Source organism: Podarcis cretensis (genome assembly GCF_951804945.1).
Source record: "Podarcis cretensis genome assembly, chromosome: 6".
In the NCBI taxonomy this organism is placed as follows: Eukaryota; Metazoa; Chordata; class Lepidosauria; order Squamata; family Lacertidae; genus Podarcis; species Podarcis cretensis.
The window spans coordinates 82,280,465-82,306,980 of record NC_137175.1 but is presented as its reverse complement, the minus strand read 5'-3'; the positions used below and the strand labels follow the sequence as shown (position 1 = coordinate 82,306,980).

Here is a 26,516-nt window from a genome sequence, read left to right as displayed (position 1 = left end):
CATAGAATCTTAGAATTGTAGAATTGGAAGGGATCATGAGGGTCATTTAGCCCAACCCCCCGCAATGCAGGAATCTTTTTGCCCAACTCTGGACTCGGTGCCAAGGGCCTTCTGGTGGTTCCCTTGCTGCGAGAAGCCAAGTTACAGGGAACCAGGCAGAGGGCCTTCTCGGTAGTGGCACCTGCTCTGTGGAACGCCCTCCCATCAGATGTCAAAGAGAAAAACAACTACCAGACTTTTAGGAGACATCTGAAGGCAGCCCTGTTTAGGGAAGCTTTTAATGTTTAATAGACTATTGTATTTTAATATTCTGTTAGAAGCTACCCAGAGTGGCTGAGGAAACCCAGCCAGATGGGCGGGGTATACATAATAATTTATTTATTTATTTATTTGTTTGTTTGTTTGTTTGTTTGTTTAGCTAGCTAGCTAGCTAGCTCTGGTTTGCTTAAATAGCCAACAATGGGCTGTGAAGCTGGCTTGTTTCAACAACACATAGTTAAGGTTAACCATGGTTCTTGGTTCAGGTGAAACAGTAAACTGTAGTTAATCAAAAACAGAAAGTTTCAGTTCACCTTTGTAGTCTTGCCAGGAAAGCATATGACTCCCAAGTCTCACTGGGGTTCCTTGTAAACTGCATGTTTAGTCCTGAATCTGAATTCAGACAATGAATCTGCCTGAAAGAGAAGCTTAATTCTCAGAAATGGCAGATGAGGAAGAAAACCTGTATTAGGCTGTACCACATCGGACTGCAGTTTAGGGTTTACATGATTGAATGTTCCAGAATAAAAACAAAAACTATGGAATAGAAGCATGGGCAAGTCAGGGAGAAGGCTTGACTGAAACCTAGGAGAAGTAGTTACCGATAACTGACTTTAACTAATCTGGTAGTATAGCTGTAAAATTAGAGTAGGCAGAAACAACACCAGTGCAATTGTATTTTATTTTTATGTAAAGCCATGCAGTTTGGAAGGTAAAAATAGTACTGTGTTCATTATTCTGTGTGCCAGAGTGGGTGGATGTGTGTATTTTTCAGTTTATTCTGACCTGCATTATCCTGAATGTTCGTGCCAGTGTATCTGGCAGCAGAGTAGGAACATGTTTTATGATGTTCCAGATTGGCACTTCGTAAGTGCCTCTTCTGCCGGCAAAGGAAATCTCAGCCATCCTCCTCAAATTACATTTCCCTACAATGCTTGCCGAGGAATAGCTAGGGTGCTTCTGACCCGGTTGCTGATGTTTCAAGGAAATGGTTGGCATGAGTAAGTGGATGGTGAAGAGGATTCCGGGTGCTGTGTCAGTCACATACTGTATATCATACATAGGGTTAAAACCAAACTTTGAATCAGGAAATACTGGGTTCAGATTTCTTCTTGTACAATCTCACTGGGTGGCTTTAGGCAATTATGGTGGGATAATGCTGCCGTCCGCTGCAGGGCTTACTGTCATTCCGTGGGACACTTCATACTCACTAAAGCAGTATATGAATGTTTGTTGTTATTGGATTTGCGTCTTGACCATTCCTATAGTATAAAGAGATGACCTAAAGCCTCTTCCTGTTTAGGTAGAGATCTTTAATTTGTGCAGTGAATAATGATATATGGGTAGAGACAAATGTGGAACAAAGATGGTTGTTCTAATTTTACTCAAAGCTTGTGGCCAGGAGTTCATGTAAAGACTAGGGCATTTTTTTACCAGCTGGAGCTCAGCTCAGCTCCTCTCAGGTGGGTGCCATTGCCATTCTAAGAGAACAAGGGAGAAGTTCATGGTGAGCACCTCTTTTTCTAGAAAAGTAACACTTGGTAAAGACTCAACCATTAGGAGAATGAGGTTGTGTAACCTCCTACTTAAAGTGGGGTGAGACAAGAACTTCACTCCAAGTAGGGCAAGTTCAAAGTGAGCATTGTAATACCACTTTGCGATTTTGCTGGCTAAATAAATAAATAAGAATTCCTTTTAGACCCTGAGTACAAAGTGGGCAGGATGAGACTCTGAAGGCAGTTCTATTTCCCACAAGTAAGTTAATTGCCATGGTTCTGCTCTTGATTTTCAAGGTGAGCTAGTGAAGGAGGCAGCTGTTTCTCAGTCCTCCACATCATTTTGGTTTCTGGGCTTGAATTCCATTAACTGACAAAAGATGTAGAACTTAGCTGCTGAGTTCATATATATATATATATATATATATATATATATATATATATGTGGCGCTCCTTATCTTCAGTATTTGTACCCATAGATTCTAGATTCAGGTAGGTAGCCGTGTTGGTTTGATGCAGTTTAAATCAATGAAAAAATACAGTATCTGAAGATGTGTGCATGCACACGAAAGCTTATATCCAGAACAAACTTAGTTGGTCTATAAGGTGCTACTGAACAATTTATTGATTTATTGATTTATTTGTACCCATAGAATGAGTGCTGTACAGCAGCTGTGAACATGACATGGAAGCTCTTGTTTTGGGGACTTAAACAGTCTTGCAGACAGAATTGCATTAAAAATCTCAACCCAGCACACTCTAATAAACCTCTTTGATCAACGCCAAACCAGTCTTGTCTTTTAGACACCCTCTTCCTTCCGCTACCTCCCTCCAATGGTCAATTCAGTTTATGGCATTTCGTTTGTGCAAGTGCTCTGAAGGTTGCATTATTTTGTAGAGTTCCCAGCAGCTGCATGGACACGTCATGTCAAAGTAGTTTAGCTTCCCTATATGCCCTCTCTATATTTCAGGATTTTCTATTAATTGAATCTGCAAGTGCCAAGTCAACCTCAAAATCAACCTCACCTGCAGGTTTGGGTAGATCTCTCCAAAAACATTTCAATCAATAAGAAGCATAGTTGTTGTTAGCTTGTTCATGACATGTTCCACAGCCTTTTTGTGTGTGTGTACTATTTTGGGTACTGGCGCAGGTATAGTGGTTGAAGGAAGAAAACATTCTTTATTGGCAGGATTGGACCTTGACATACTGTCTAAATGGGCCCACATGTATGTTTGTTTAATTTTTTTTATTAAAGATTTTCTTTGTTTACAAAAGTACGTGCATTATCTCTTTTCTTAGGTTGTAAAGTCTTTTCCATATATCAGTTACATATGATGTGAGACATTGGTGTTGTATACAGAATAAGGTTGGGGAAGAAGAAAAAGGGGGGAGTGGTTATCTTATATTTAGTGTGTATTGGGGTTTTTATGTCAGCATCATTTGGGTAGGTTCTCTTTCTGTTTGTTTATTATATTTCCTTGGTAGTGAGAGAGGTTGGGGGGGCAGGGCATGGTTGGTTGTGTTTAGTTGGCTGCAGTGAGATTTGTTTGTGTGGCAGGCAGAATTGTTGGGTCAAGTTAATCAGATTGTTTCGCATACTGTCAGTGGGTTTTTGTTGCTGTCTTGTTGGGCTGTATATGTGATAAAAGGGAGCCATATTGGGGGTGAAGGCATCCTCTTCTGTTTGATGGGGCCCACCTGTTGTTTAAGGAATATTCTAATTTCATGTCAGGCACGTTTGACAAAAGCCGGTTCATTCTAATGCAGTGATGTTGATCCTAGTTATACTGTTGACAAAATTCAGCTTATTATTTATTGTATAATTTTAGTTTCTACAAATGAACAAAATTAATAGGGTTGCCCAGAAATTTGCTGCAGACCCCAAAGTTAGCGGATTCAGCCTGGAATAGATGCCATCTTGTTTCCACAAATGTGCAATAATAGATAAAGATGATATTAATAAACTGGCACAGGTTGGAAGTTTTTCACATTTAAAAAATGCTCGGTTGAGCATGAGACTCTTAATTTCAAGGTCGTGGGTTTGAGCCCCACATGGGGCAAATATTCCTGCATCGCAGGGGGTTGAACTAGATGACCCTCGTGGTCCCTTCCAGCTCTACAGTTCTATGATTCTGTGCTGTGTGCCAGGGAGGAAGCACAAAACCAAACCCCACAACATATAAACAGTAAATAATTGCTTTAAGTTGTGGTTAAAAACTTAAAAGGGTGCCCCCCCATATGTTGTGCAACTCATTCAGTACTTGTCAGTTCCTTATTAGCTTTGCTCCATCAAGTAGGATGGTGTCCCTGAGGAGCAGACTGAACAATGTGGGAAAGCAGTAATCGGAATACCTCACATTAAAAACAACAACTAATTGACAACCTTATTCAGCTGCTTTGAAGATCGGGGAAGTGCATCCTTGTAAATCAGCCATTTAATATTAGTAGCTTCCACACTTTTTTCACTAGCCTGCTGGATGCGGCAGAGGAGGAACAGAGAGCTGCTGTGTGCAGAGGAAGCAGCTCCCCTTCTTTAGCAAACTGTCTCTGCTGGGCGCTGAGGAGGGATGGAGTATGCAGTAGAATTCTGTGCGTTGTGACTACCAGGCTAGTGGTAAAATACAAGGGTGGGGAAGTGGCACCGGAGGAGGATATGAACAGTTTCCCCCCCATTCCAGATGCCTGGTTGAAATTTCCCCACTGAACTAGGGACAGTTCTGGGGCTATTTCTGTTGGGGAAATGGTGCAGCTGGAAGGGCTTTTTAAAACACCCCCATTCCTACTACCACCTGCTCCATCTTCAAAGCATCTGTATGCTAACAAACCTTAAGGATGGGATCTCAATCATGGATTTTTGACATTCTGTGTAGTTTGACCTGAGGATGGTGTAAGCCAATGCATACAAAAACATTGATTTGACCCATTGCAGCTCTGCAGGAGCTAATGTGCATAATTAAAGTTGGCATTATTTACCCCTCTTACCCCCAGGTTAGGCTTTGGGAAGTTCTTCAGGGTGGGGAGTGAAAGGCAGTCTTGTAATGTGAGTGTTTCGCTTCCTAAAAATGATAAAATGTAGGGATTTTGCACTTCCGACTATAATAATTCAAATAATTACAAATAATGTAATTCAAAGGCTTTTCCCTCTTCTTTTGTAGAAAATGTACCAGATGATCTTCGAGAACCATTTTATACGGATCAGTATGACCAGGAACATATTAAACCTCCTGTTGTTAAATCGCTGCTATCTGCTGAATTCTACTGTCGTGCTGGGAGTCTTATTCTCAAGAGTGATGCTGCCAAACCGCTCCTGGGCCATGATGCAGTTATCCAAGCCTTGGCACAAAAAGGCCTCTATGTCACTGACCAAGAGAAGCTAGTAACGGAGAGAGACTTGCACAAGAAACCCATTCAGATGGTGAGTTCTGGCATTAGAGTTTTGGCATTAGTGGTATACCTGGCTGTTAGCAGCATTTCTGTTTGGGTTTGAAGTTTGTAATGAATTAGCTTTTAAAAACGTTCCATAAATTGAAGTCACATCTTACTTTGCAGTAAATAGATATGATAGACCTATTTCTTCAGTGTTTCTCTCACTTGTTGACAATATTCAGATTCTGGAATTCTGGAAATTCAGAATTTTTTTGGGTACCAGGGCAGACAACATGGTACCCTCCAGATGGTGCCGGTTTGCAGCTCCCATCATTCCTGAATATTGGCTGTACCAACTGGTGCTGATGGGCGTTGTCATTCACAACATCTGCAGGGCCCCATATTGGATCTGGATAGTAAGAACATTTGACTTTTATATTCCATTCTACCCACCTAAGTTATGCTTGGAACATACACATTGAAATCAGTAGACATAAGTTCATCATTACTAACTGTGGGTCTGCTCAGAGTTTGACTTACTTGAATACAACCCATTGTCTTTTATTTGAATAAAAGTATACTTTGCCTAGTTATATAGAGTCTTAGATTTAGATTAAAAATCAAAAGCATGTGAATTATATTTTTTTTAACATAGTATGTAGCATAATTTACTAGGGCATCAGTTCAGAAGGCCAGAAAGCAGCAAAACATAGAATCTAGGGTGCACTCTGTTTCCATAGGACAGGGGTAGCCAGTGTGATGTCATTCAGGTGTCATGGACTACAACGTCTGTCATCGTCGGCCTGCATAGTCAGGGATGATGGGTTTTGTAGTCCATAACATCTGGAGAGTATCCTACTGTAAGATAACATCTACACCCAGCAACCCTGGCACAGAACCCAGATTGAATAGAGTTCATTGCCAGAATTCTTTGTAACACATAACAGTTTTGTCGCCAACGTGCAGGAGTTGCTTGGCAAGATGAATCACTGTGGAAAGAGTTCCCCAAGGGTGTGAAGTCTCGGAAAAACACTGGCTTGAAGTAATAAAAGGAAATATTTATGACTAATAAAAAACAATTCACAGTTTAAAATGGAAGACTGGAATAAAACCACAACCACAAATTTATTTTTATTTTTATTACGAATGTACAGAACTGCAAGTATAAACATAAAAGCACACGCATGTGTTCAGTGGGTCATACATATACTAATACATAAAGCATAGTCAGCCATTCAGGCAGTAAAAGACCATTCACAAATTTCACTTCCAAGGGTTTAATCCAATTGCATTCTTCCAAAATGTGGGTGGTCTGTGAGAAAGGGGAGCAAATTGCAGAAACTTGAGAATAGAAGGAACCATACAACTTAGAAAGCTTGTTTCCCACTACCTATTTATACTTTCCTAGTTTTAAGATACTTGGCAATATGAATGAAACGCTTTCCCTGTAAATCCTATAGTATTCCCTACTGCCACCCTCATTGCACAATTAAGGCAGCCTCTTTAAGATACATTTGAAATACTTTATGAAACCCTGTATTCCCATACCTACAGCACAACTTCTAACAGTATACACCTGTAAAACATGTTCTTATTAAGTGATCCATAAGTTAGTATAAACCTTTGGAACTTGTCTTTGGTTTTATGGAGAATTTGTAAACGTTCTTACTAAGTGATGCATCTACTGTACTGCCATTCTCTTCTGTCTTTGTGTGAAAGCTGATGAATTGCTTCCAGGTTGTTGTCCTGTGGATTCATTGAAGTAGCTGTTGACCGAATTATCCCTGTACTTGACACATATGCCTACTAATTCCATTCTAAGCCCAGTGATCTGGGGTATTTTAATTAATTAAAATAATTATTTACTGAGTTTTATTAATAATTATTATTTTGTATCATACATCAAGAGGTTGAATGTATCCTGGAATGTCTGTTCTTCTGCTGCATACATTATGGATTCCATGGTGCGCCTGCTTTGGTTTTGATAAACTTGACTGGCATTCTCCTGTGTCCGATGGGGTTTCTTGTAGGGTGGAGGAAAATCAGTGTGAGTTGTAGGCTTCCTTCTTTGGTGTGTCTGAAGCAAAACAAGGAGTGCTGGATACTTAGGTTATGGGAAGTGCCTGAAGCTTGACTAACCTCTTTCCCTCAAGTGAGAACAAGAGTAAAATAACAAGGCAGGAGTTCAAAGCGGACAGGAAAGGAGGTCTGGGGGTGGAGAAAACTTTGCATGAATGACATCCATTTCATATGTCATCTTGACACTAGGGTGTACTAGTGACCTTTTGGCTTTTTCTGTGCTAATCATGATGTTTGGACAACTGCACGTGGGAATTTTTGCCTCTTTGTTCAGATCCTTTAATTCAAGAACCTGTTGACAGCAGCAGGCTGCAAGCTGTTATCAGGCCTGTGTGTTCCACAAAATTAGGCACAGAACCTGAAATGCCAGAGTAAATCAAGCAAATTAAATGTTGTTTGCATGTATTCATTCACCGAGTATAATGCTGGTGCTTGGATGCAAGTTGTCAGAATACTTTTGTTGTTGTTGTTAAGATTGTTAGAGGAACAGGAAATAATTTCAGGAAAAGAGCAACAGTCTTGGTATGCCTTCCCCAACTTGGTGCCCTCTAGACGTTTTGGAGCACAACCCTTATCAGCCTTAACAGCATCAGTTATCAGGAATGATGAGTGTTGTCCAAAACATCTGGAAGGCACCAGGTTGGGGAAGCCAGAACCTCACAGTGGACTTAGGTGGCCAGTAAAGACAGGCAATACTAGATTCTTAAAGTGGATGGAAAAATTATTTTTCTTGAAAGAGCAGGATTTCCTTTCCCCCATTCCTAATATCGGAAGTGTTGCTGAAATGGTATGGGACTTCTAGTGTTTTGTTTTGTTTTAGCTTTGGAAAGATGGAAGGCACAAGGAGAAGGGGGCGACAGAGGACGAGATGGTTGGATAGTGTTTTCGAGGTTACCAGCATGAGTCTGACCAAGCTGCGGGAGGCAGTGGAAGACAGGAGTGCCTGGCGTTCTCTGGTCCATGGGGTCACGAAGAGTCGGACACGACTAAACGACTAAACAACAACAACAATCTATGCATCAGTAAAGCAGTGTGAGAGGTGGAGAAAGAGATCCACATTAAATGCTTAAGGGCTACTATATTTACCAACCAGGATGAAGCATTGCTTTTTTTAGTTGTACACTAAATTTTTTTCTAATCTGGATTTTGCTAATCTATTCTGTGCACAGAAACTTGGCAGCTGCTCTCTGTGTCTCAAGCAAGGTTTATGTCATAATGGTTAAGTGCTCTTCTGAGGTTTTAAACAGCTTTGCCCTGGGAAGAGAGAGGTCAGAAACATGGGACTTACTCCCCACTGTCCTAGCTTGCTATCAATACTGCAAATTTAACTCGTGCAGATACCAGGGATTGAGCCACTTTCACTATCCTTGTCCCCTGAAAATACCCGGGAGGAAATTCCATTAAGTTGGGCATAGCCACTGAGATGCCCTGTCTTGTGTTACTGCTCCCCTAGGACTTTCTACAAATGGAACAAAAAGCAGGCATCATTCCCTGCTGATTTAATGCACAGCTTACAGAGTTTCTCAAGCTGTGGGTCCCCAGATGTTGTTGGACTACAACTCCCATCATGCCTAGCCAGCATGACCAGTGGTCAGGGATGATGGGAGCTGTAGTCCAACAACATCTGGGGACCCACAGCTTGAGAACCACTGAAGGAGGCACTGCTTAAACACTTAGAGCTAATGTGGTGTTGCGGTTAGTGTTTGACTGGGACCTGGAGACCAATGTTCAAATTGCTGGTTGGCCATGAAGCTCACTGGGTTAGACTGTCAGGCAAGGACTGGCCGAGCCAGTCACTTGAGCCAGTCACTACTTCTCAGCCTAGCCTACCTCACAGGGTTGTTGTCAGGATAAAATGGGGAGGGGGAGCACTATGTACGCCGCCTCAAGTTCCTTCAAGGAACGGTGCGATAATAATGTAATTAATAGTAAAGTACTTGGATCCTAGGTCATTAGGGCTTTACATGCTAACAGCAAAACCTTGATTCAATTCAACCAGTCTCTCTGCATGTGCTCTTTTTTCACTGGATGAAGAAAGAGTATTGTATTATCAGACAAATCTTGTTTACATTTTGTTTTGGGGATCAGCGCCTTTTTTAAAAAAAAATTAAGCCTATCTGAGGTGTACAATAAAGCACTTCATAGTACCTATCTCAGAAATGGCTAGCAGTTAATGCTTTTATTAACTGGGATCAATTAATAAGTCAATGAATAAAAAAGCCTTCTTATATGGCTATTCTTTAGCTCTGTGTCTTTCACTTAACCTTGTTGTGTGTCTGCTTGCAATTATGGGTAGCAGGAGGTGGTGGCTGTAAAAATGGTTAATTATTATTCAGCACTAGGCAGCCTGTATTATTCTCTAATCAGAAAGAGTGCATCCCCGTGCTGGGGACTAGACCAAAACACAAATGCAGATCCTTTCCCTGAACCTTTTTCAATGCATTTTAATCAGCTCTATTTTTAAAGCAGATGTATATATATTTTTGGTGTCCCATCTATTACAGTGTATATAAAACCTTAAATTTGTGAAACGTATTCTACCAGATTAAATTATTCATTCCTTCAGCCTATTCAGCAGTAGGATCCCTTTATCTCAAACTGAGTTTAGTACGATCATATTGAGGAAATGATCAGACAGTGTGCACTAATACACTGCTCATTCATAATAAGCCATTTACACATATTCAGTGTAGTAAGAAATTACCATTATTGATGAATGTGCAGTTTGGTAAAATACCATGCTATAATACTGTTGTGGCATTCGACTCTTAATTTGTCTTTAGGTAAGCATTCACATTTTCGATAGAACTGGTGTGAACTGGTAGTGTATCCTGAAATACAGGATTGTTATTATTTTCATTGGGAGGAGGCATGCTGAGGTTAGACGCTCACTAGGTGGCCTTTGAGCAAATTGTTTATCTTTGCCAACATGTTTTAGAGCAGGGTTTCCCAAACTTGGGCCCCCAGCTGTTTTTGGACTAGTCAGGGATCATGGGAGTTGTAGTCCAAAACCAACAGGAGACCCAGGTTTGGGAAACACTCCTTTAAAGCAATCTTATGAAGGTACTGGGTGATATCCAGCAAAGTCATACAATTAGACCCATGAGACCACTGGACGAAAAAGTAAGTATAGGGGTGTGCTTTCACGTGGCATAGCCATATGCGAACTGAGGTTACACATGGAAAGCTGCTTACTGGGCCGGCTTCTTTCTAACCTTTTGAACGGTTGACAATGGTGTTTCTGGGTGGTAGTTTCAGTTTCCACTGGTTAGTAAATGGCTAACTGCATGCCGCTGATTATAAAGAGATATTAATGTAAATGCTTACATTAGAGATGTGACTGATCCAGATCCCCACACCTGCAGAAGTTGCCCATATTCATGGGAAAGAATAGAATATGTGTCCTTCTAAACAGCAAGGAAACGTACGAGTGAAAACTTGACCCTACACGTATAGTTCCATCACCCAGAGGTGATTCAGAACCCCACTTCTTTTCAGAGACAGAAATGTATGGAATGCATGAGTGTTGTTCATTGTGTTTGCCACATATTTTCTCCTGGAAGAAGAGGAATGGCTCTAGAAAGAAGCAGTTGCACTGACTGTTGCACAGAGTGCATGCTGTACTCTCTAAGTGCGTTGGTACTCAACGCTCATTTTTCAGCATGATGGGTGTTGCATCTTTATGGATACTATCTTCCACATCAAGAGAGGAACACCTGCTGTCTGTTTTCTGGAAGGTGCCTTGCACATTCTTGAAGCTTCCTTTTTGTTTGGGCAAGCCTATCCACACACACACACACAGAGAGAGAGAGAGAGACATAGACAGAGAGATTTTAATTACAGTGGTGCCTCGCAAGACGAAAAGAATCCGTTCCGCGATTCTCTTCGTCTAGCGGTTTTTTCGTCTTGCGAAGCAAGCCCATTGACGGCTTAGCGGATTAGCGCTCTTAGCGGCTTAGCGGCTTAGCGGATCAGCTGATAAGCGGCTTAGCGGCTTAGAAAAAGGGGGGGGGAGGAAAAAAAACCCGCAGGAACTCGCAAAACATTTTCGTCTTGCTAAGCAAGCCCATAGGGAAATTCGTTTTGCGAAGCGCCTACAAAACGGAAAACCCTTTCGTCTAGCGGGTTTTCCGTCTTGCGAGGCGTTCGTCTTGCGGGGCACCACTGTATCTTTTAAATGCTTTAATTACTTGTTGCTAACTGATTTTTATTGATAATCCTACTAGTTCTTGTAAAGTGCTTAGAGGTCTTATTACAACCAAGCAGTATATATAATTTATTAAATAAATAAGGAGGAATAGTCAGAGCCAGGCCTGGCATCACCATGCAGCATCCTAAAGAAGCTGGCAGGGTCCTCTGCCAGTGGCCCAGCCTTGACCTCCTTTATGTCCCCTCTGTCCACCAGCGCTCAGTGCCAGGCAGGCGGGTGCTGCCATTTGCAAAACCTGGTGAGTACTGCCACTGTGCAACCCTGCAGGGAAGAACACTCCGATATGGCTGTAGACTCAGTACAGTGGTACCTTGGTTTACAACCATAATCCGTTCCAGAGGTCCGTTCATAAACAAAAACAGGTTGCAACCCAAGGTGCGCTTTCGCCAGTGGGGCCTCCAAAAACATTTTGTTCATAATCCCCCCAAAAATGGATTGTAATCCAAAAAAAGTTTGCAAACCGGGACACGCACTTCCAGGTTTGACGTGTTTGTAACCCAAAATGTATGCAAACCAGACTGTTTGCAAACCAAGGTACCACTGTACTGGGAGCTGACTCAAACCTGAGGTTAGACACTGTCTGTCTAATTCAGTACAGTCAAACCTCTACTTACCACTGCCTCTTCTTACGGTCATTCCAAGTCGCAACTGCAGCAAACCTGGAAGTAACCAGCAGATTGGCCACCGTTCGCGCATGCGCAGAAGTGGCAATCGCCGTTCGCACATGTGCAGAAGCGGGCAATCGCTGTTTGCACATGCGCAGAAGCGGGAATTGCTGCCTGCCTCTGCGCACAACAGCGCCTCTCCCAGCGACCCGTTTCGACCTTCGGACGGACCTCCGGAACTGATTATGGTCGCAAATAGAGGTTCTACTGTATTGTCTTTTCTGTTTAGGCGTGACTTTCCAGGTTCTCAGGCACAAAGGGCTCTTGCTACTCCAGGTCAACAGGAAATGCATGGGGGTGACCTTGGGACCTTATGCACACAAAATGTGTGCTGTGTCACAGACCTATGGCCCTATCCCTGTTTCTGAGCTATTTCTGAGATTATAAACAAATTTGATACCTCTTTTGGATATTAATGTTGGCGTTATTCTTACTACTTCAGATTTTCACACGTTCCCTAAAAAGTGTGGCTCAGTTCAGACATAGCATAAAACTGTTGATTTGACGTTGCAAGAATGAGCATGGGGCTCATGTTCTCGCTATGTCACCTTGCACATTCACTTTTGCACCCTAACCATAGTTTGCTGTTGCATTGGAACCGAGAAAGCTATAATTTGCTGCAGAAGAGGAATTGCAAGATAGACTATGGGGAGAAAGGAGTGCAGGGAATTAGAGGCTTATTTGTGTAACACTAAAATCATGGTGGTATTACAGTTAACGAGAGAACCAGAATCTTGTTGCTGCTTTAGGACTGTGAAGACCGTATTTCTTCTGAGACTTGTAAACAGTTACTACAAGAGTGGTGTGTGTGGTTTTTAAAGGAATAAGGCCGCCATATGTAGCAATTCCAACTGGAAGGATTGACTTTTAGGAACTAATAAATTTGGTAGCTTCTGTGTGCACTGCCACAATAAAGGTTGACGTGGTACTCATGCTGCTCCGTAGGTATTCAGCACCTGTACACCAGCAAATGTACAAAGCATGGGTTACCAAACTTTATTGTTATTATTTTACAGCATCTCAATCATGCAAAGCCTTGGCATTACTTAGATTTCCCCCCCTGCACTAGCTAAAAGGCCCAAATGTCATATGCTTTTCCCTGTTATCTTGTTAGTGAGGCCTAAGGCGAGGCAAAAATCTGCTAAATCTGTTTTGAGTAATCCAGGTTAAGAGTATGCATTAGGAAGAATTATTACGCTATACTGGATGCTACCTACAGATTGCCTCTCATTTCTCGGAGGGGCAATTAGCTTTGTTGTTAATGTGAGAATGGTTGGAAGAAGGGGGAAGCTTTATTATAATGCAATTAGCACTGAGAACTATCCTTTGTCTAGAGATTACAAAGTTGGTGTGGCATTTTTAGCAGAATATAGGCATAAAACGGCAAACCTGTGTGAGAGCAGTATTACTCTGTCTTCCAGTATTCCTTTTTCTAGGACAATTTGCTGAGCTTATTAAATTGATTTGATTCTATTTATCTGCTGCTATGCTTTGCACAGCATTATATGGCCATATATCTTGCCTTGTGTAAATATACCGTATTTTTCACTCTATAACACGCACCCGACCATAACACGCACATAGTTTTTAGAGGAGGAAAACAAGAAAAAAAATATTCTAAACTAAACAGTGGCTGTATGATTTTTGTGGTTCATGCTGTTGCCACAGACATGTGATCTGACAGTGAGTTTGGGGTAGCCCAATGCAAAAATCCTGAGGATCCATGTGGATCCATGCTTTGTAACTACGTTTTTGCACCACTGCAGCCCCAGGCAACAGTGGGTGCGTGATATTTTTGGTGCAAGCTGTAGCCATGGACATGCTATGTGATCTGATGGTGAATTTGGGGTGACCCAGTGCTAAAATCCTGAGGATCCATGTGGATCCGTGCTTTGTAACCCCGTTTTAAGTGGGGAGGGAAGGAAAAGCACTCAAGGCACAAGGAGCACACGTGGGGTGTGTGGAGAAGGATGCTGCTAATAATGCAGAAGAGGGGTATAAGAGGAGAAGGCTCCTCTCCTCTCTTGCTTTGCTCCTTTAAAGCAAGCAGGCTTTCTGTCCCTCTCTCCTCCCCACTCAGCGGCTCTTCTCCCGCATTGCTGTTTCAAAGTGAGCCACGAAGGAGGGAAGGAAGGGGAATCATGGATCCTCTGCTCACGACTGCAGCAGATCCCCCCGCCATCCGTAGGCATTCATTCCATAACATGCACAGACATTTCCCCTTACTTTCTAGGAGGAAAAAAGTGAGTGTTATGGAACAAAAAATACGGTATGCACTTGCCCATATCCACTTTTGGGGGTGTTAATTTATTATATCTATTTAATAAATTTATATACTACTTTTCTTTGAGGTTGGGTTGTTTTTTTTAAAGGAAGGACCATATAAAACAGATGTGCCTGCATATGACTATACTCCCTTAATGTTGGTGTTTGATCAAATTGTATGTTACATGGCTGTAGCTGGATCTTGACAAGGTATGGTCAGGGATCAGTATGGAGAGATGAGTGAGATGATAGGTGCAGTCCTTTCTCAGGGAAGGAGGAATGGAGCTTTCCTTCACTAGGGCAGAGGTGGGTTTGAAAGGGCCATGTGTGTACCACAGTTCTGTTTGAGAGCTGAAAAAGCACAGAATGTCGTAATGGATTTAACTCTCTTACAAATTTCTGTCTCTTGTGGCTGTGAAAATATGCTTGGAAATAAGTCGGCAGGCTCTGCTGAAATGTCAGAAGTCACAAAGGTGGCAGAATAACATTTCCAGTAGTTGGGCTGCATTTCCTGTGCTCTGCAATTGCTCTCTTTTAAGACTGGCAAAATAAAAGAGCATGCCAGTTATTCAATTTGCATAATTACACAGGTTGATTAATTCAGAGTTTCTTTGGGATTGAATGCATATAGAATCGTAGCTACCTGTTTTTTCAAGTGATCCGTCAGCACAATCCTAGGCGTAGCTTGTTCTGAAAAAATGTATTATTATTATTATTATTATTATTATTATTATTATTATTATTATCCAAAGCGTGTATTGTGTGTTGACTGCAGTGTGTGCCATGCAAACGCTACCCACGCTCCTTCCGGATCTGGAAAGGGGTTATTTGAACCTCCAGTTTGCTAGTAAAACTGAATTGCTGTGTCTTGAAATGCTGCATGCCTAAAAAGTGTGTCACCAACATAGAAAGCTCTGATTTAGACAATCACACTTTAAACACCTATGAAGCTGTGTTTCCCTTTTCTCTTGGCTTCTTCATTGGAATAAGGCAAGTTATATATAGAAAATAAGGCACACTTGCTGCAAAGCTACTTGCAGACATCTGCCCCATCTGTGTGGCTCTGATCAATAAAGCTATGCAAGCTGAACTGAGATGAGAACCTACCTCCTAATCAGATACACTGGAATGAGCAATGCTGTGTTCTTACTGGTGCTACCTGCTTAATATTCCAGTATATTAGCAAGCTCTGTGTCTGATGTTTGGCTTTCTGAACACACACTGAATTGCGTCATGTTGCTTTATTCTAGATTACAAATCAAACTAGAACAGTAGGAAAGACTGCTCTAGTGAATAACTGCAAGGGCATCAGTATCTCTGATTTCCAATATCCTGCAGCTACATTCCAACATCCTAAGCTTAAATAAATACCTAGGCTTGTGAATGTTAAAAATCTGACCCTCTGTGTGTCAATCCTTTAGTCATACAGTATGAGTAAAATAGTGAAAAGGTCTCCCTTCTCTCTGGGGCCTAATTAATATACAGTACTCATTGAACTCTGTATATAAGTGAAACTCTGTTAGCTACAGTTCAGTGCTTACTGTAATTAATATATCGGAAAGTGGTTTGCTGAGGGCACCCACCCAAGAAATTTTGTCTTGGTTTTGTTCCCTCCACTCCCATCTCCCCAAACTAGGAAATACATCGGTCTTCAGTGTCACCACTTTAAAGCTGCAATTAAACAAAAGAAAATCACTTCAATATTAAATATGTTAGGAGATGGGGAATGTATCTGGACTGAGGCGTCAGATGGGTTTGGGATACTTTTAAAAGTTACAGAAAGCAAAGTCAAGCAGTTTGTTCTCCCAGTAGTCAACATTACCCTAATTTTTCAACGAGCTCCGCACCAGGACTGGCTGTAGAAATATGGGTGTGTTTGTCCCTGTGTGTTGCATGCGGCACTTGCATGTTAGATCCTTATTGGAGGCCCTGATCTGTTTCCCGCACTGACAGCTGAAGTATTGTAGGTGGGTCAGGGTCATCTTGGTGATAATCAGAAAAAGCAGGAGGTGGAAGATGTCTAATTTCCATAGCAAAAGGGGCAACCAGTGATGCTTTCCCCTTCAATATGTCCCCGTGCTCTGTTGCCTCAAGGGCTATAGCTCAGGCAGTGGAAGAACACCTCTGTTGCAAGCAAGTTTAGTCCTTGGCACATCCAGGACCTTGTTCTTGGTGATGGGAAAGACTTCTGCTGAAAATGCTGGAGGGATTTTCGCAGTTGGGGGTCAACAATCCTGGGCTAGATGGACCAAGGGTCTGACTCTGTGTAAGGCTGTTTTGGGTGCCCATATGCTTACTTCCAGGTCAACTCATTCTCAGCATCAGAGCTGGGCTAGAAGAGAAATGGTGGGGTGGTGATGTTCACCTCCACTTATCCACATTAATTAATTAAATGCACACACATTTTATATATGAATAGCACAGGCATGAGTTAAGAAACAAATACAGCTCTTGCAGATATGTCCATTTGCATCCTAAGTTTTGTGAAATTCCCTCCCCCCCATGACTTGACAGAGCATTTTAAATGTTTAACATAATTACTACAAATAATAATAATAATAATAATAATTTAATTTCTGTAGTGAAGAGAATGAGCATGCCTCTCTAATCGAGGTTATACTTCTACTTCAAATAGTTCAGCACCCTAGAGAGACAAGGCAAGGTAAATAGAACAGAAACTCTTCCAGAGGACTGTAGCATGTTAATGAGAGTTATTGTAACTGCCCAAAGGAAGCTTTTCCTTCTCCAACTCAGGTGAAGAGTAGGTGAAGGAGCTCAGGAAAGTCGAGAGATCCCTGAGCTGTAGCTTAAATGCCTTGCCCTTGCCTCATAATGTTTAGTAGCGTTCCCCGAATAAAGCTTCTCTAAAGCAGCATTAACTTCCGGATTCCCAATAAGCCCTTCGTTGTGGCTTTATATCTAATTATCATTTTAAACCACGAGATACTTCAATGTACTGATGTAACAGTGCCGTCTCGTCTCCTCCCGCAGTGCTTGAGCTTTTTCCCAGTCACTGGGCCTTCCCTTTCTGTCTAGCTGTCATTGCTCTGCCAGCTTGTCACAGTCAGTCCCTTATCCACTAGATGAGGAAATGTGCAGGTCAGCTTTCTAGTAAATCTGTTAGTCAGCAGCTTATCACTCTGTAGGGTTTGTATTACTGTAATGACTAAAGGGGACACAAGTCTTTATGTGATAAGTATTCCCCCCCCCCACCTGTCCATCTCCACTTCTCTCATGCCACTAATGTGTTTGGTTTTAAGTTGGAGCCTCGGAAATGCCAGGCTGAGACCTCCTAACCTGGATCTTTATGCAAAGCAGAGTCTGACAGAATCCATCTCATCACTTCCCACTGTTGTGTGGCGCTGGGGCTGCGCTCTTTCAAAGCCAATTATAAACAATGAGTGCCCTTATGTGGTTGCTCTTTTGCTTCCTAGAAACTTCCTTAAGCCTGTGTTCTCTCTAAAATGTGCCATTACTGGATGCACTTTAGAATATTATAGAAATAAAGTACCTTGCAATAAATGAGTATTTCAAAATTGAATAAAAGAACCCAGTGTGAAATATATATATTCCAAAGAAGCCTAAATTTTGCAGTGTGTGCCTCACCTCCTGCATTTAAAAATAGCATTTCCTGGATTTACAGATACACAAATGAACAGTCCTATTACAAGCTCCTTTTGAATAGAAGCTTATAAGAGCAACTGAGATGAGATACAATTCACTATTAATGATTTTCAGAGATACCAGCAGTTTTCTAATTTTAGACTCCCAGCTGAAAAGCTAGCACTGTGTGAGTGCTGCATGACATTTGTATGGCATTGTGGGATGAGTTTTACTGTATTAAGCTTGTTGATTTATATCTGAAATCCAGTCCTGCCAAGAGCTGCTTTATATGTAGCTGTCTCAATCCAGTGAGGCATATATAGACATAATAAGTAAGCATCAGCACACATCCCTTGCTAGATGATGAGCCCCACGCAGTCAGATACTTGTCCCTGCCTGATTTAGCTGATGCTTGTGCATAACCCTGGTTAGCAAATTGTTGACAAAGTCAGTTCTCTTTGGTAGAGGAAGTAGGAGGTTGAACTGAGCCCTTCCTACAAACAGCTTTGGTGTAATCACTATTTCTTGTCAAAATGTGTGTTTGTGCTATGTGAAACATTTTCTCGTATAAACTTTTGATTTGTATTCCCCTCCCTCTGTGCAGTTCACCATGGCACTCTTGAAGTCACTTGTTGTTGTTGTTGTTGTTTGTTGTTGTTCTTTAAATCCTCAGCCCAATCCTGTGATATAGTTTAGGTTGCAAAACAGCGACATGCTCAAGGCAACCCATTGAGTTCCATGTCAAAGCTGATACAGTGGTACCTTGGTTCCCAATGGCTTGGCAGCCGAACGTCTGTTCCGGCTGTCGGCATTGTTTCTGGGGCCAATCAGAAGCCGCGCCTTGGTTTGCGAATGTTTTGGAACGGACTTCCAGAGTGGATTGAGTTTGGGAACCAAGGTACCACTGTATTGGGTTTAAACCTAAGATTTCCTGTCCTAAGTCTGTTACTGCACACTAGCTAAAGTTACAACATTGAGAGCATCTGGTTGGCCACCGTCTGTGTTCTGATCCAGCAGTGCCCTGCTTATGGATCAGCAAAACTATGTATTGTAGAGGTCAACCAAAAACCCGTAATACCTTCCCTTTCAGTATGTTGCCTTCTCCACTGTGCGTGCGTGCACTCTTTCTCTTTCTCTCTTTTCCTTCAATCCAGCAGAAGTACTTCTCTATTGTGTGTTCATTTTTATGTGCTATGAATCTGGAATTCTATTACACACTGTCTGATTTCAAAACAAGAGCTCTTTTTAAAAACAACAACAGTGGTGCTTTTTAATATTGACACTAAATCTCTCTCTCTTTAAAGAAAAGCTACCCCCTTTTAATAAAAGTGCTTTGATTATTTTAAGCTGAGTATTAGTCACAAAACAGCACTGTGTGGAAGTGATGAAAGTGCATACAGTAACAAAAACAAAGGTTCAGTATAGTCCCCCACCTGCATCTTAAGAAACAGCAGTTGCCATAAGGGATGCTATTAAGAACCATTTAGTTTCCATGGTGATAGGCTTACAAGGTGAAAAGAGAGAACCTGCCAATTTTTGAAACAATAACATTAGTGATCCCTCTGGTATATGTTAGAGATGTATGTATTACAGCTCTTTTTTGCAATATCTTTAGAATTCTGTGAGTTACAGTCCCAAGAGTGCAAATATTTCTGGTAGGAAGTCATTACAAAGTAGACTGTCTCCTTTGCATCCTTGCATACATGAAAGCAAGGTTTTCCAAATTGTGGCCCACAATATTCATTCAGGTGGTTCCCAGCATGTTTGTAAAAATACAATTAAAAGCATCTAGGGTGGTGCTAAACTGGCATAGCAACAAGACCAACAGTATCTGCAAGTCCCCTCCCCCCCCCCCCCCGCATGCAGTGGATTAACATGTACTAAAGTGGAGCAGAAGCCCACAGGGGATTGTGCGTGGCAGTTTCAATTCATGGATACTGATCCTTTGAGGGGTCACTTTTTGAGGATTCTCAGACAAGCCACAATCATGCATGTGCGACACTTGCTAATTTTCTTCTGCGTAATGTGAAACTCCTTCAGTAACTCTGTCATTCTCATCAAAGTATTGATGTAGATCAGTGTTTCCCAAGCTTGGGTCTCCAGCTGTTTTTGGACTACCATTCCCTATCACCCCTGACCACTGGTCCTGCTAGCTAGGGATGATGGAAGTTGTAGTCCAAAAACTGCTAGAGACCCAAAATTTGGGAAACCATGATGTAGATGGAGCCAGGCCATTGAAAAGCATTTCATCTTTAATTTAATACTGGATTGCCTCAAATGCTTCCCCGGCCACCTTATAACCACTTCCAGGTGCCTGACTAATATTGTGAGCAGAGAAAGCTTTGATTCAGTCTCACCTCTTCTCAAGGCCACTTAGTGATATCAATGCAAGCTATTCTCTCTTGGATTGGCCACCAAACCTGTAATGTGAGGATGGTTGTGCTGACCTACCATGCAGACTGATAGCTGGGATGTCTGAGAGAATGTATATGAAACATTTGAACATAATAAAGCAGTGGTTCTCAAACTTTTCCCGCTGATGACTATTTGAAATTCCATTATTAACAGATCTAATTTATAACTGTAAATTTTACCTATTACTTTTTAAAAGTTTGCAATGATTTAAAAAAACTCTGCAACTTCAACTTCTAGATTCCATTATGGAGACCTGCTTAATTTCTTCAGGTTACTTAGCATGCTTAAGTGGCAGTGACATAACTCTAATGCTTTTTACAAAGTATAATCAGGTTGCTGCTTATAATTATATGCCGGCTAAGCAATCATCTGGAATGTGACATAATTCCCAAGAGTACATTTATCAGATCTACTCATCTCATACTAGACTCACTTACAAATTAAGCCAGTGTATAAAAGTTACTGAGATACAAGAGAAGGAAAAAAAGATGCTTCTTTCCAGTTTTCTGACACATCAGCATATGTGCCTGAAGCTTGATAGTGTATAAAATTGTATAAAATATTAAAGGTCTTTTTACACACACCCCATTATGCTTTTTTGTGCTCTGCAAAATTTTTGCAAGATCTCTCAGGAGTAACCTTGGCTGTTATTGTTTTAAGAGAATTCCATTCCGTTCCACTTCTAATTTGTATATCATCTTTCTATATTACTATACACAAGGAAGTGTACAGTAGCAAAATACACAAAAAAGGACACATACCTTACAATAATCTGATCCAATACAAAAAGTCATAATAAAACATAACTTTAAAATGGAATGACTTATACCAAAAAGTAATATTCAGTAATCTATTAGAATATAACAGAACACAATAAAATTAACTCTCAAAACATCAGCAAATGACAATTAAACAGAAATTCACAATTACAATAAATAATTACTAAATGCATAAAATACCACTATATAAGCAAAACTGTGTAAAAAGGTCAAATTGAGAAACAAAACACGCACAACTTATAACATCTGCTATGAGCCATGTTGCGCCTAGTTTAAAAAATTCCCCAGCAGTGATCTTTCTGGTAGATCCGTTTTTCTCAACTAAACATCCGCATTCTGTGCCACCAGTATATGTGTATATGTGTCTGATCACTCAATCACATGCATAGCTGGGGACAAATCTCTTTTTAAAACATGAAATGGGGCCCGTGCTGAGAACAGCCAGATCCTACCATGTCTCTTGCTTTGCCTTGCTGTGTGATCTCGTGCTTCAAGCAATTTTATCCCCAGCCTGGATCTGATGCTGAAAGTGGGTTGGGAAGGAAATTGCTTGAAATATAATGAGGAAAAGTGGAAGGCACAGTTATCTCCTTAAACCTGGATGCTTGATTTCATCAGAGAAAGAGGAGAACTGCAAAGATGGGTGAATCAAATATTTGGCCCTTATGGTTATCTTCTAGCAGGATCAAATTTGCTGTAAAACTACCTAGAACTGAGAGGATAATATTTCAAAATGAATTTTTATGAAAGAGACACAGTGGTTCTTTAATTCAAAAGGTGAAACCAGCAACACGTTGGGTAGTATCTGACTAAATTATACTCGGAAATTGACCAACTCAGTTGATCTCAAAAGTTGATACTATCGATGGTTATATAACCAAGAGGGCTAGGATTAGTGACTTGTTTATATAAGAAAGTTGGAGCTAAGGCCCAACACTTGACTTGATTGTTAATAAATGTTCTGTTTAATCATTGATGTTGTTATATTGCTGTAATCTTATTACTTGGGGCAGGAAATTTCTCTGTACTAGATTTGCTATATGGTCCATTGTCACACTGGTGACTGAGTGAGTGTGCATACGTAGGGGAGAGTGGGCAAAGAAGTGGGCCTTTTTCTCCCATGCTAGCTGGGTGAGAAGCAAACAGAAGGTGACAATGAAAAAAAGTGTTTTGGAGAGTGTTAAAGGAAGGCCTGGGTGCACGGGGAAAGGCCAGAACCCCCTGGCCACCTTCTTCTTCCCCAGGTGACCTAGAGATCTGCATCACAAATGGCCAAATCGGATGCAGAAGGAGCAGCACAGTAACAAGAAAGGTGGTCAGAAGCGGCAGCTAGCTAGCTAGCCAGCCTGCAGATCCCTTGCTGCCATTGATGCCACTGCATCCCAGGCACTGAATGTGTCCGTAGCATGTAGGGTTAGGGAGCATGCCTAGGGATACCCGCCGAATTCTTAGGCTATGCCCAGCCTGCTCCCTGTGCTGACTTCAGGGACAGGAGGGAATGACCAAGGTGGGCAAAAGAAGATAAAGCCACTAGCTTTCTGCCACTGCACGTTGGCCAACTCTTCAACCTGCCTGGCTGCTGCCCAGTATAAAGGTTTTTTGCCAAGGTCTTAGGGTGGGTTGGCTAGGTTTGGGGGTGGAGTGGAGGGTAGGTGTGGCTGGCAAGTGAAGCAAGCAGGGGTGCAGCAGCCCCTAGTGTAGAAAAAAATGTTGAGTTAAACATGCATCGTTGTACTTAATGCACTGCTAGATTGGTCCAGCTATAGAATAATGAATGGCATTCTGGATGTTATTGGACTCCAGTGTCCATCAGCCCCAGACAACATGACCAGTGGTCAGGGGTGCTTGCAGTGCACCAACATCAGGAGGGCTACAGTTTCCCCAGCCTGATCTAGGGAATCTCATTCTAAATTAAAAATAGGCATTTTCTATTTCCAGTAATTGTATGCTTCATGGAGAAGATTGCAAACAATATAAATAAAAAAAAATAAGATTTCAAAACTTGGCACTGTGTACAAAATAATTCAATGGGACTTAAATAATAGTGTAATTACCCTTCTTGCTAAATGGAATTCATGTGAATCTGTCAACATGCAAGTTCTGCAATTAATCTTTTGCAGGATTGGAATTTGACTCTTTGGGTTTTTTTATTGTTGATTATAGAACACCACATTTTTCAGTGTGTGTTACTTCATGCTTATTGTTGTTTGGTGTTCCTGGTGGCGGTATGGGGAGGGGAAATATTTAATTGACTGATAGAAATAATTGCCAAATTGGTTACTTTATTAGGAAGGCTTTCTGTTTATGAAGCTTGAATGATTTGGTAACTTAGGATATCACCCACTTGGACTCAACTGACCATAATAAGCCCCTTTGTAGTACAAATATCCCCACTCACTAGTTCAGTCTTTAAAAATTGAGGGCGGCCCACATAATGCTGTAAAGTACGTTCTTCGTCTTTTGTGAACATGAAACGCAAGTGGCACTCACATAATGCCAGCTACAGCATTATCCAGACTACTTATGCTTTATCTTTATATTGACCTTCAAGAACAAATGTTCCCTAGAGGCAATCTTGTGCAAGAAAACAGATGCATAGGCATTTATCCACATAGCTCTTTCATTTGCACATATAGATAATTTAATGTTTACGCATGCAAGATTTTTCTGCATCTAACATTTATTATGATTCGTACATTACATTTATACCCCACTTTTCCTGCAGAGATCTCATGGTCACATGCATGGTTCTTCCCCTCCCCAGTTTATCCTCACAATAACCGTCTGAGTAGGGTTTCCACCTTTGGTCTGGCAAAATACAGGAAAGGGCAGGGTAGGGGATTGCATACCTTGCAAGTGTCCCAGGCCAGGACACCCCCTTTTTAAAGTCATTTTGGTTGTCATGATCTCACACGATTTTGCTGTGCAATTCCCCCTCGAAAGCATTTAGAAATATTATGTGTATTCTCTTTTCTTTTTCTTTCTTGGGTGTGCCAAGGTTTATTCTGGGGAGAAAGCAGTTAGTGAGGCAAGTAGCCACTTGGCGAGCTATTCAGTCAATTGGCCGAAAGAACCACACCTTAACTCTCCTGGATTTCTGATCAGATGGAAAAGCATAGCAAGTTGTTGCTGCCAGGTGGTGAGGAGAATGCTAGCAAAAAAACTAACCACGTGGTTACATGCCTCATGCTAAGTTAACATACGACCAGTTGTTGGCACATTTATACTGTGCGGACCTCAGTTGTGCCTTGTACCTCCACTTCCTGTAAACAGCAGGGATGCAACCAGCCCAGAGGTCAAGTGAGTATCACACCAAGTGCCCTACCACACCACCCACTACTAGAGTGGAGGCTGGAAGAGACACAGTTTTCTGGCAAGAAAGAGGAGCAGCACCAGAATCCCCATCAGTGGAAGGTCTTACTGCATTACCCCTGCAGCTTGTTGCTATGCAATAAGCCATTTGGTTTTTTACTCCATAGTTCAGTGGTAGCTAACCTGTGGCTCTTCAGATGTAATGGAATTCCAGCTCCCATCATCTCTGATCATGGGCTGTGCCACCTGGGGCTGATGCAAATTGGAACCGAACTATATTTGGAGTACTGCAGATTAGCCACGCCTGTCATGGTTCCCACCTGTTAGACAAAACTTGGAGTTATATAGGCTACATCTCCAGTCTCAACAACAGTTAAAGTGTTGTGTGGTTAGATCTTTTCTTCCTAGGATCTCCTGTGACCATATACATCCATTATTTTATGTTGTGGTTGTAATAAGTTGTAATATGTACTGCACTTGATCTTAGCCAAAAGGACAAGAAGCTAAAGCTCCTCTGCTGGCTAGCAAGGCCGATCTTACACCTTAATAACTGTTGATATATACTATTGTTGTGCTGTGTATTTTGGATCTATGGACCGTAATAAAGCGGTGTGTGTAATATGTGCAGTCGTACCTTGTTTTTCTAACAGCTTAGCTATTGAATGTTTTGGCTCCCGGACACTGCAAACCTGGAAGTGACTGTTCTGGTTTGTGAACTACTTTTGGAAGCTGAACGTCCGACGAGGCTTCCACAGCTTCCGATTGGCTGCAGGAGGTTCCTGCTGCCAATCAGAAGCCGCGCTTTGGTTTCCGAACATTTTGGAAGTCGAACGGACTTCTGTTCAACTTCCAAGGTACGGCTGTACTTGCATTCTTCTACACTTCTTGAGGAATGTTCCCCCCCCCTCTGTTATTTGACATATTAATATCTGTAGGAATGTTGTTTTAGATAAAACAATATAAAGAGAAATAGAAACAAAAATGTAATTTCAGATACCTGAATTTTAAGTAGCTTGTAAAGAATGCTGTAGTTGCAAAAATTTTTTACAAAAAGATATTTAAATATCAGACATAATCTGCTCTGAAATTATATGAACAACCATTCAAAAAATAATTTTGTGGTGGTAATGCTCAGTTAAAATATCTAGTTAATGGTAACTTGCAGATCATAGTATAAGTCCTATATAGTTGAATTTGGATTGCCTTGACTGAAATGAGTATTGTCTTGTTTTGAAATAAAGCCTTCAGAGCTAATTTGTTAACACCTTTTAATGTAAGTGTACCTTTACCATGTGTACTGCAGAGAAGACCTGGCAAACCTTTACCCTATGTGTACTGTGACAAAGATTGTGTGAATGAATGTTTGAACAAGATTCTTCTCTGCAAAGCGATTTAATTCCTAAATAGCATGCGGCAAACAGAGGAAGCATTAGCTATGGTGCTTGAGAATAATTGTACTTCAAGACTCAATAAGCTTCTTACCATGCAGACCTAAATCTCCAGCATGGCTGAAGCTTCTGGAATTTGCACAAAGTAAGCAGTAATTACAGGAGATTTTGGAGGTTATTTGGCAGATCAAGTCAAGCCTAACTACAAACGATCCAATTGCAGCTTTGTGTTTGTTTCTTTAAAAACAAAAAAACCTTTTGCATTAAATATTAAAAAGTGGAAACCTGCAATAAGTCATGGTGGGAGGAAAGGTTGAAGAGAGGGTTGCATCCCATCCTTTTGCTCTTACTTAGTCAATCCACAGGTCTCCAAAGAAGCTGTGTGTACACAAGATTGTACAAATTGAATATCTAAATCAGAGTGGGTGAGTCTGTGGCCCTCCAGATGTTGTGGACCCCCCCAACTCCAGCATTGCCAGAGGTCGGGGAGCATGGAAGTTGTGAACAACTGAAGTGTCTCAGGTTCCATGTCCCTCTTCTAAACGGGCTAAGAAATCCACAGTCCTGTTGGACTGGCATGGCGGAGACATACTGATGTCTTTGTGAATTGGTCTCAGGAAGCAAGTTGCACAGGGACAGAGGCATGCTTAGGGTTCCTTGTGCCCCTTGGCAAGGAGCT

General features: G+C 41.4%; 1 protein-coding gene and 1 long non-coding RNA gene across 3 annotated transcripts in view; one reads left to right on the top strand and one right to left on the bottom strand.

Annotated features, from left to right (window-relative positions):
* CAMSAP2 (calmodulin regulated spectrin associated protein family member 2) overlaps positions 1-26,516 on the top strand; it is an 81,244-nt gene that overhangs the window by 16,745 nt on the left and 37,983 nt on the right. For both annotated transcript variants that reach the window (XM_079981062.1, XM_079981063.1), the window contains exon 2: positions 4,911-5,170. In XM_079981062.1, the coding sequence (XP_079837188.1) occupies positions 4,911-5,170 (260 nt within the window). The remainder of the gene's footprint in view (positions 1-4,910; positions 5,171-26,516) is intronic.
* On the bottom strand, positions 6,242-24,764 carry LOC307218979. The gene is made up of 5 exons (XR_013840219.1): positions 24,633-24,764; positions 15,924-16,011; positions 14,984-15,030; positions 10,528-10,980; positions 6,242-7,198 (listed from the first exon to the last, which is right to left on the bottom strand). It is a non-coding gene; the product is annotated as an uncharacterized lncRNA (long non-coding RNA).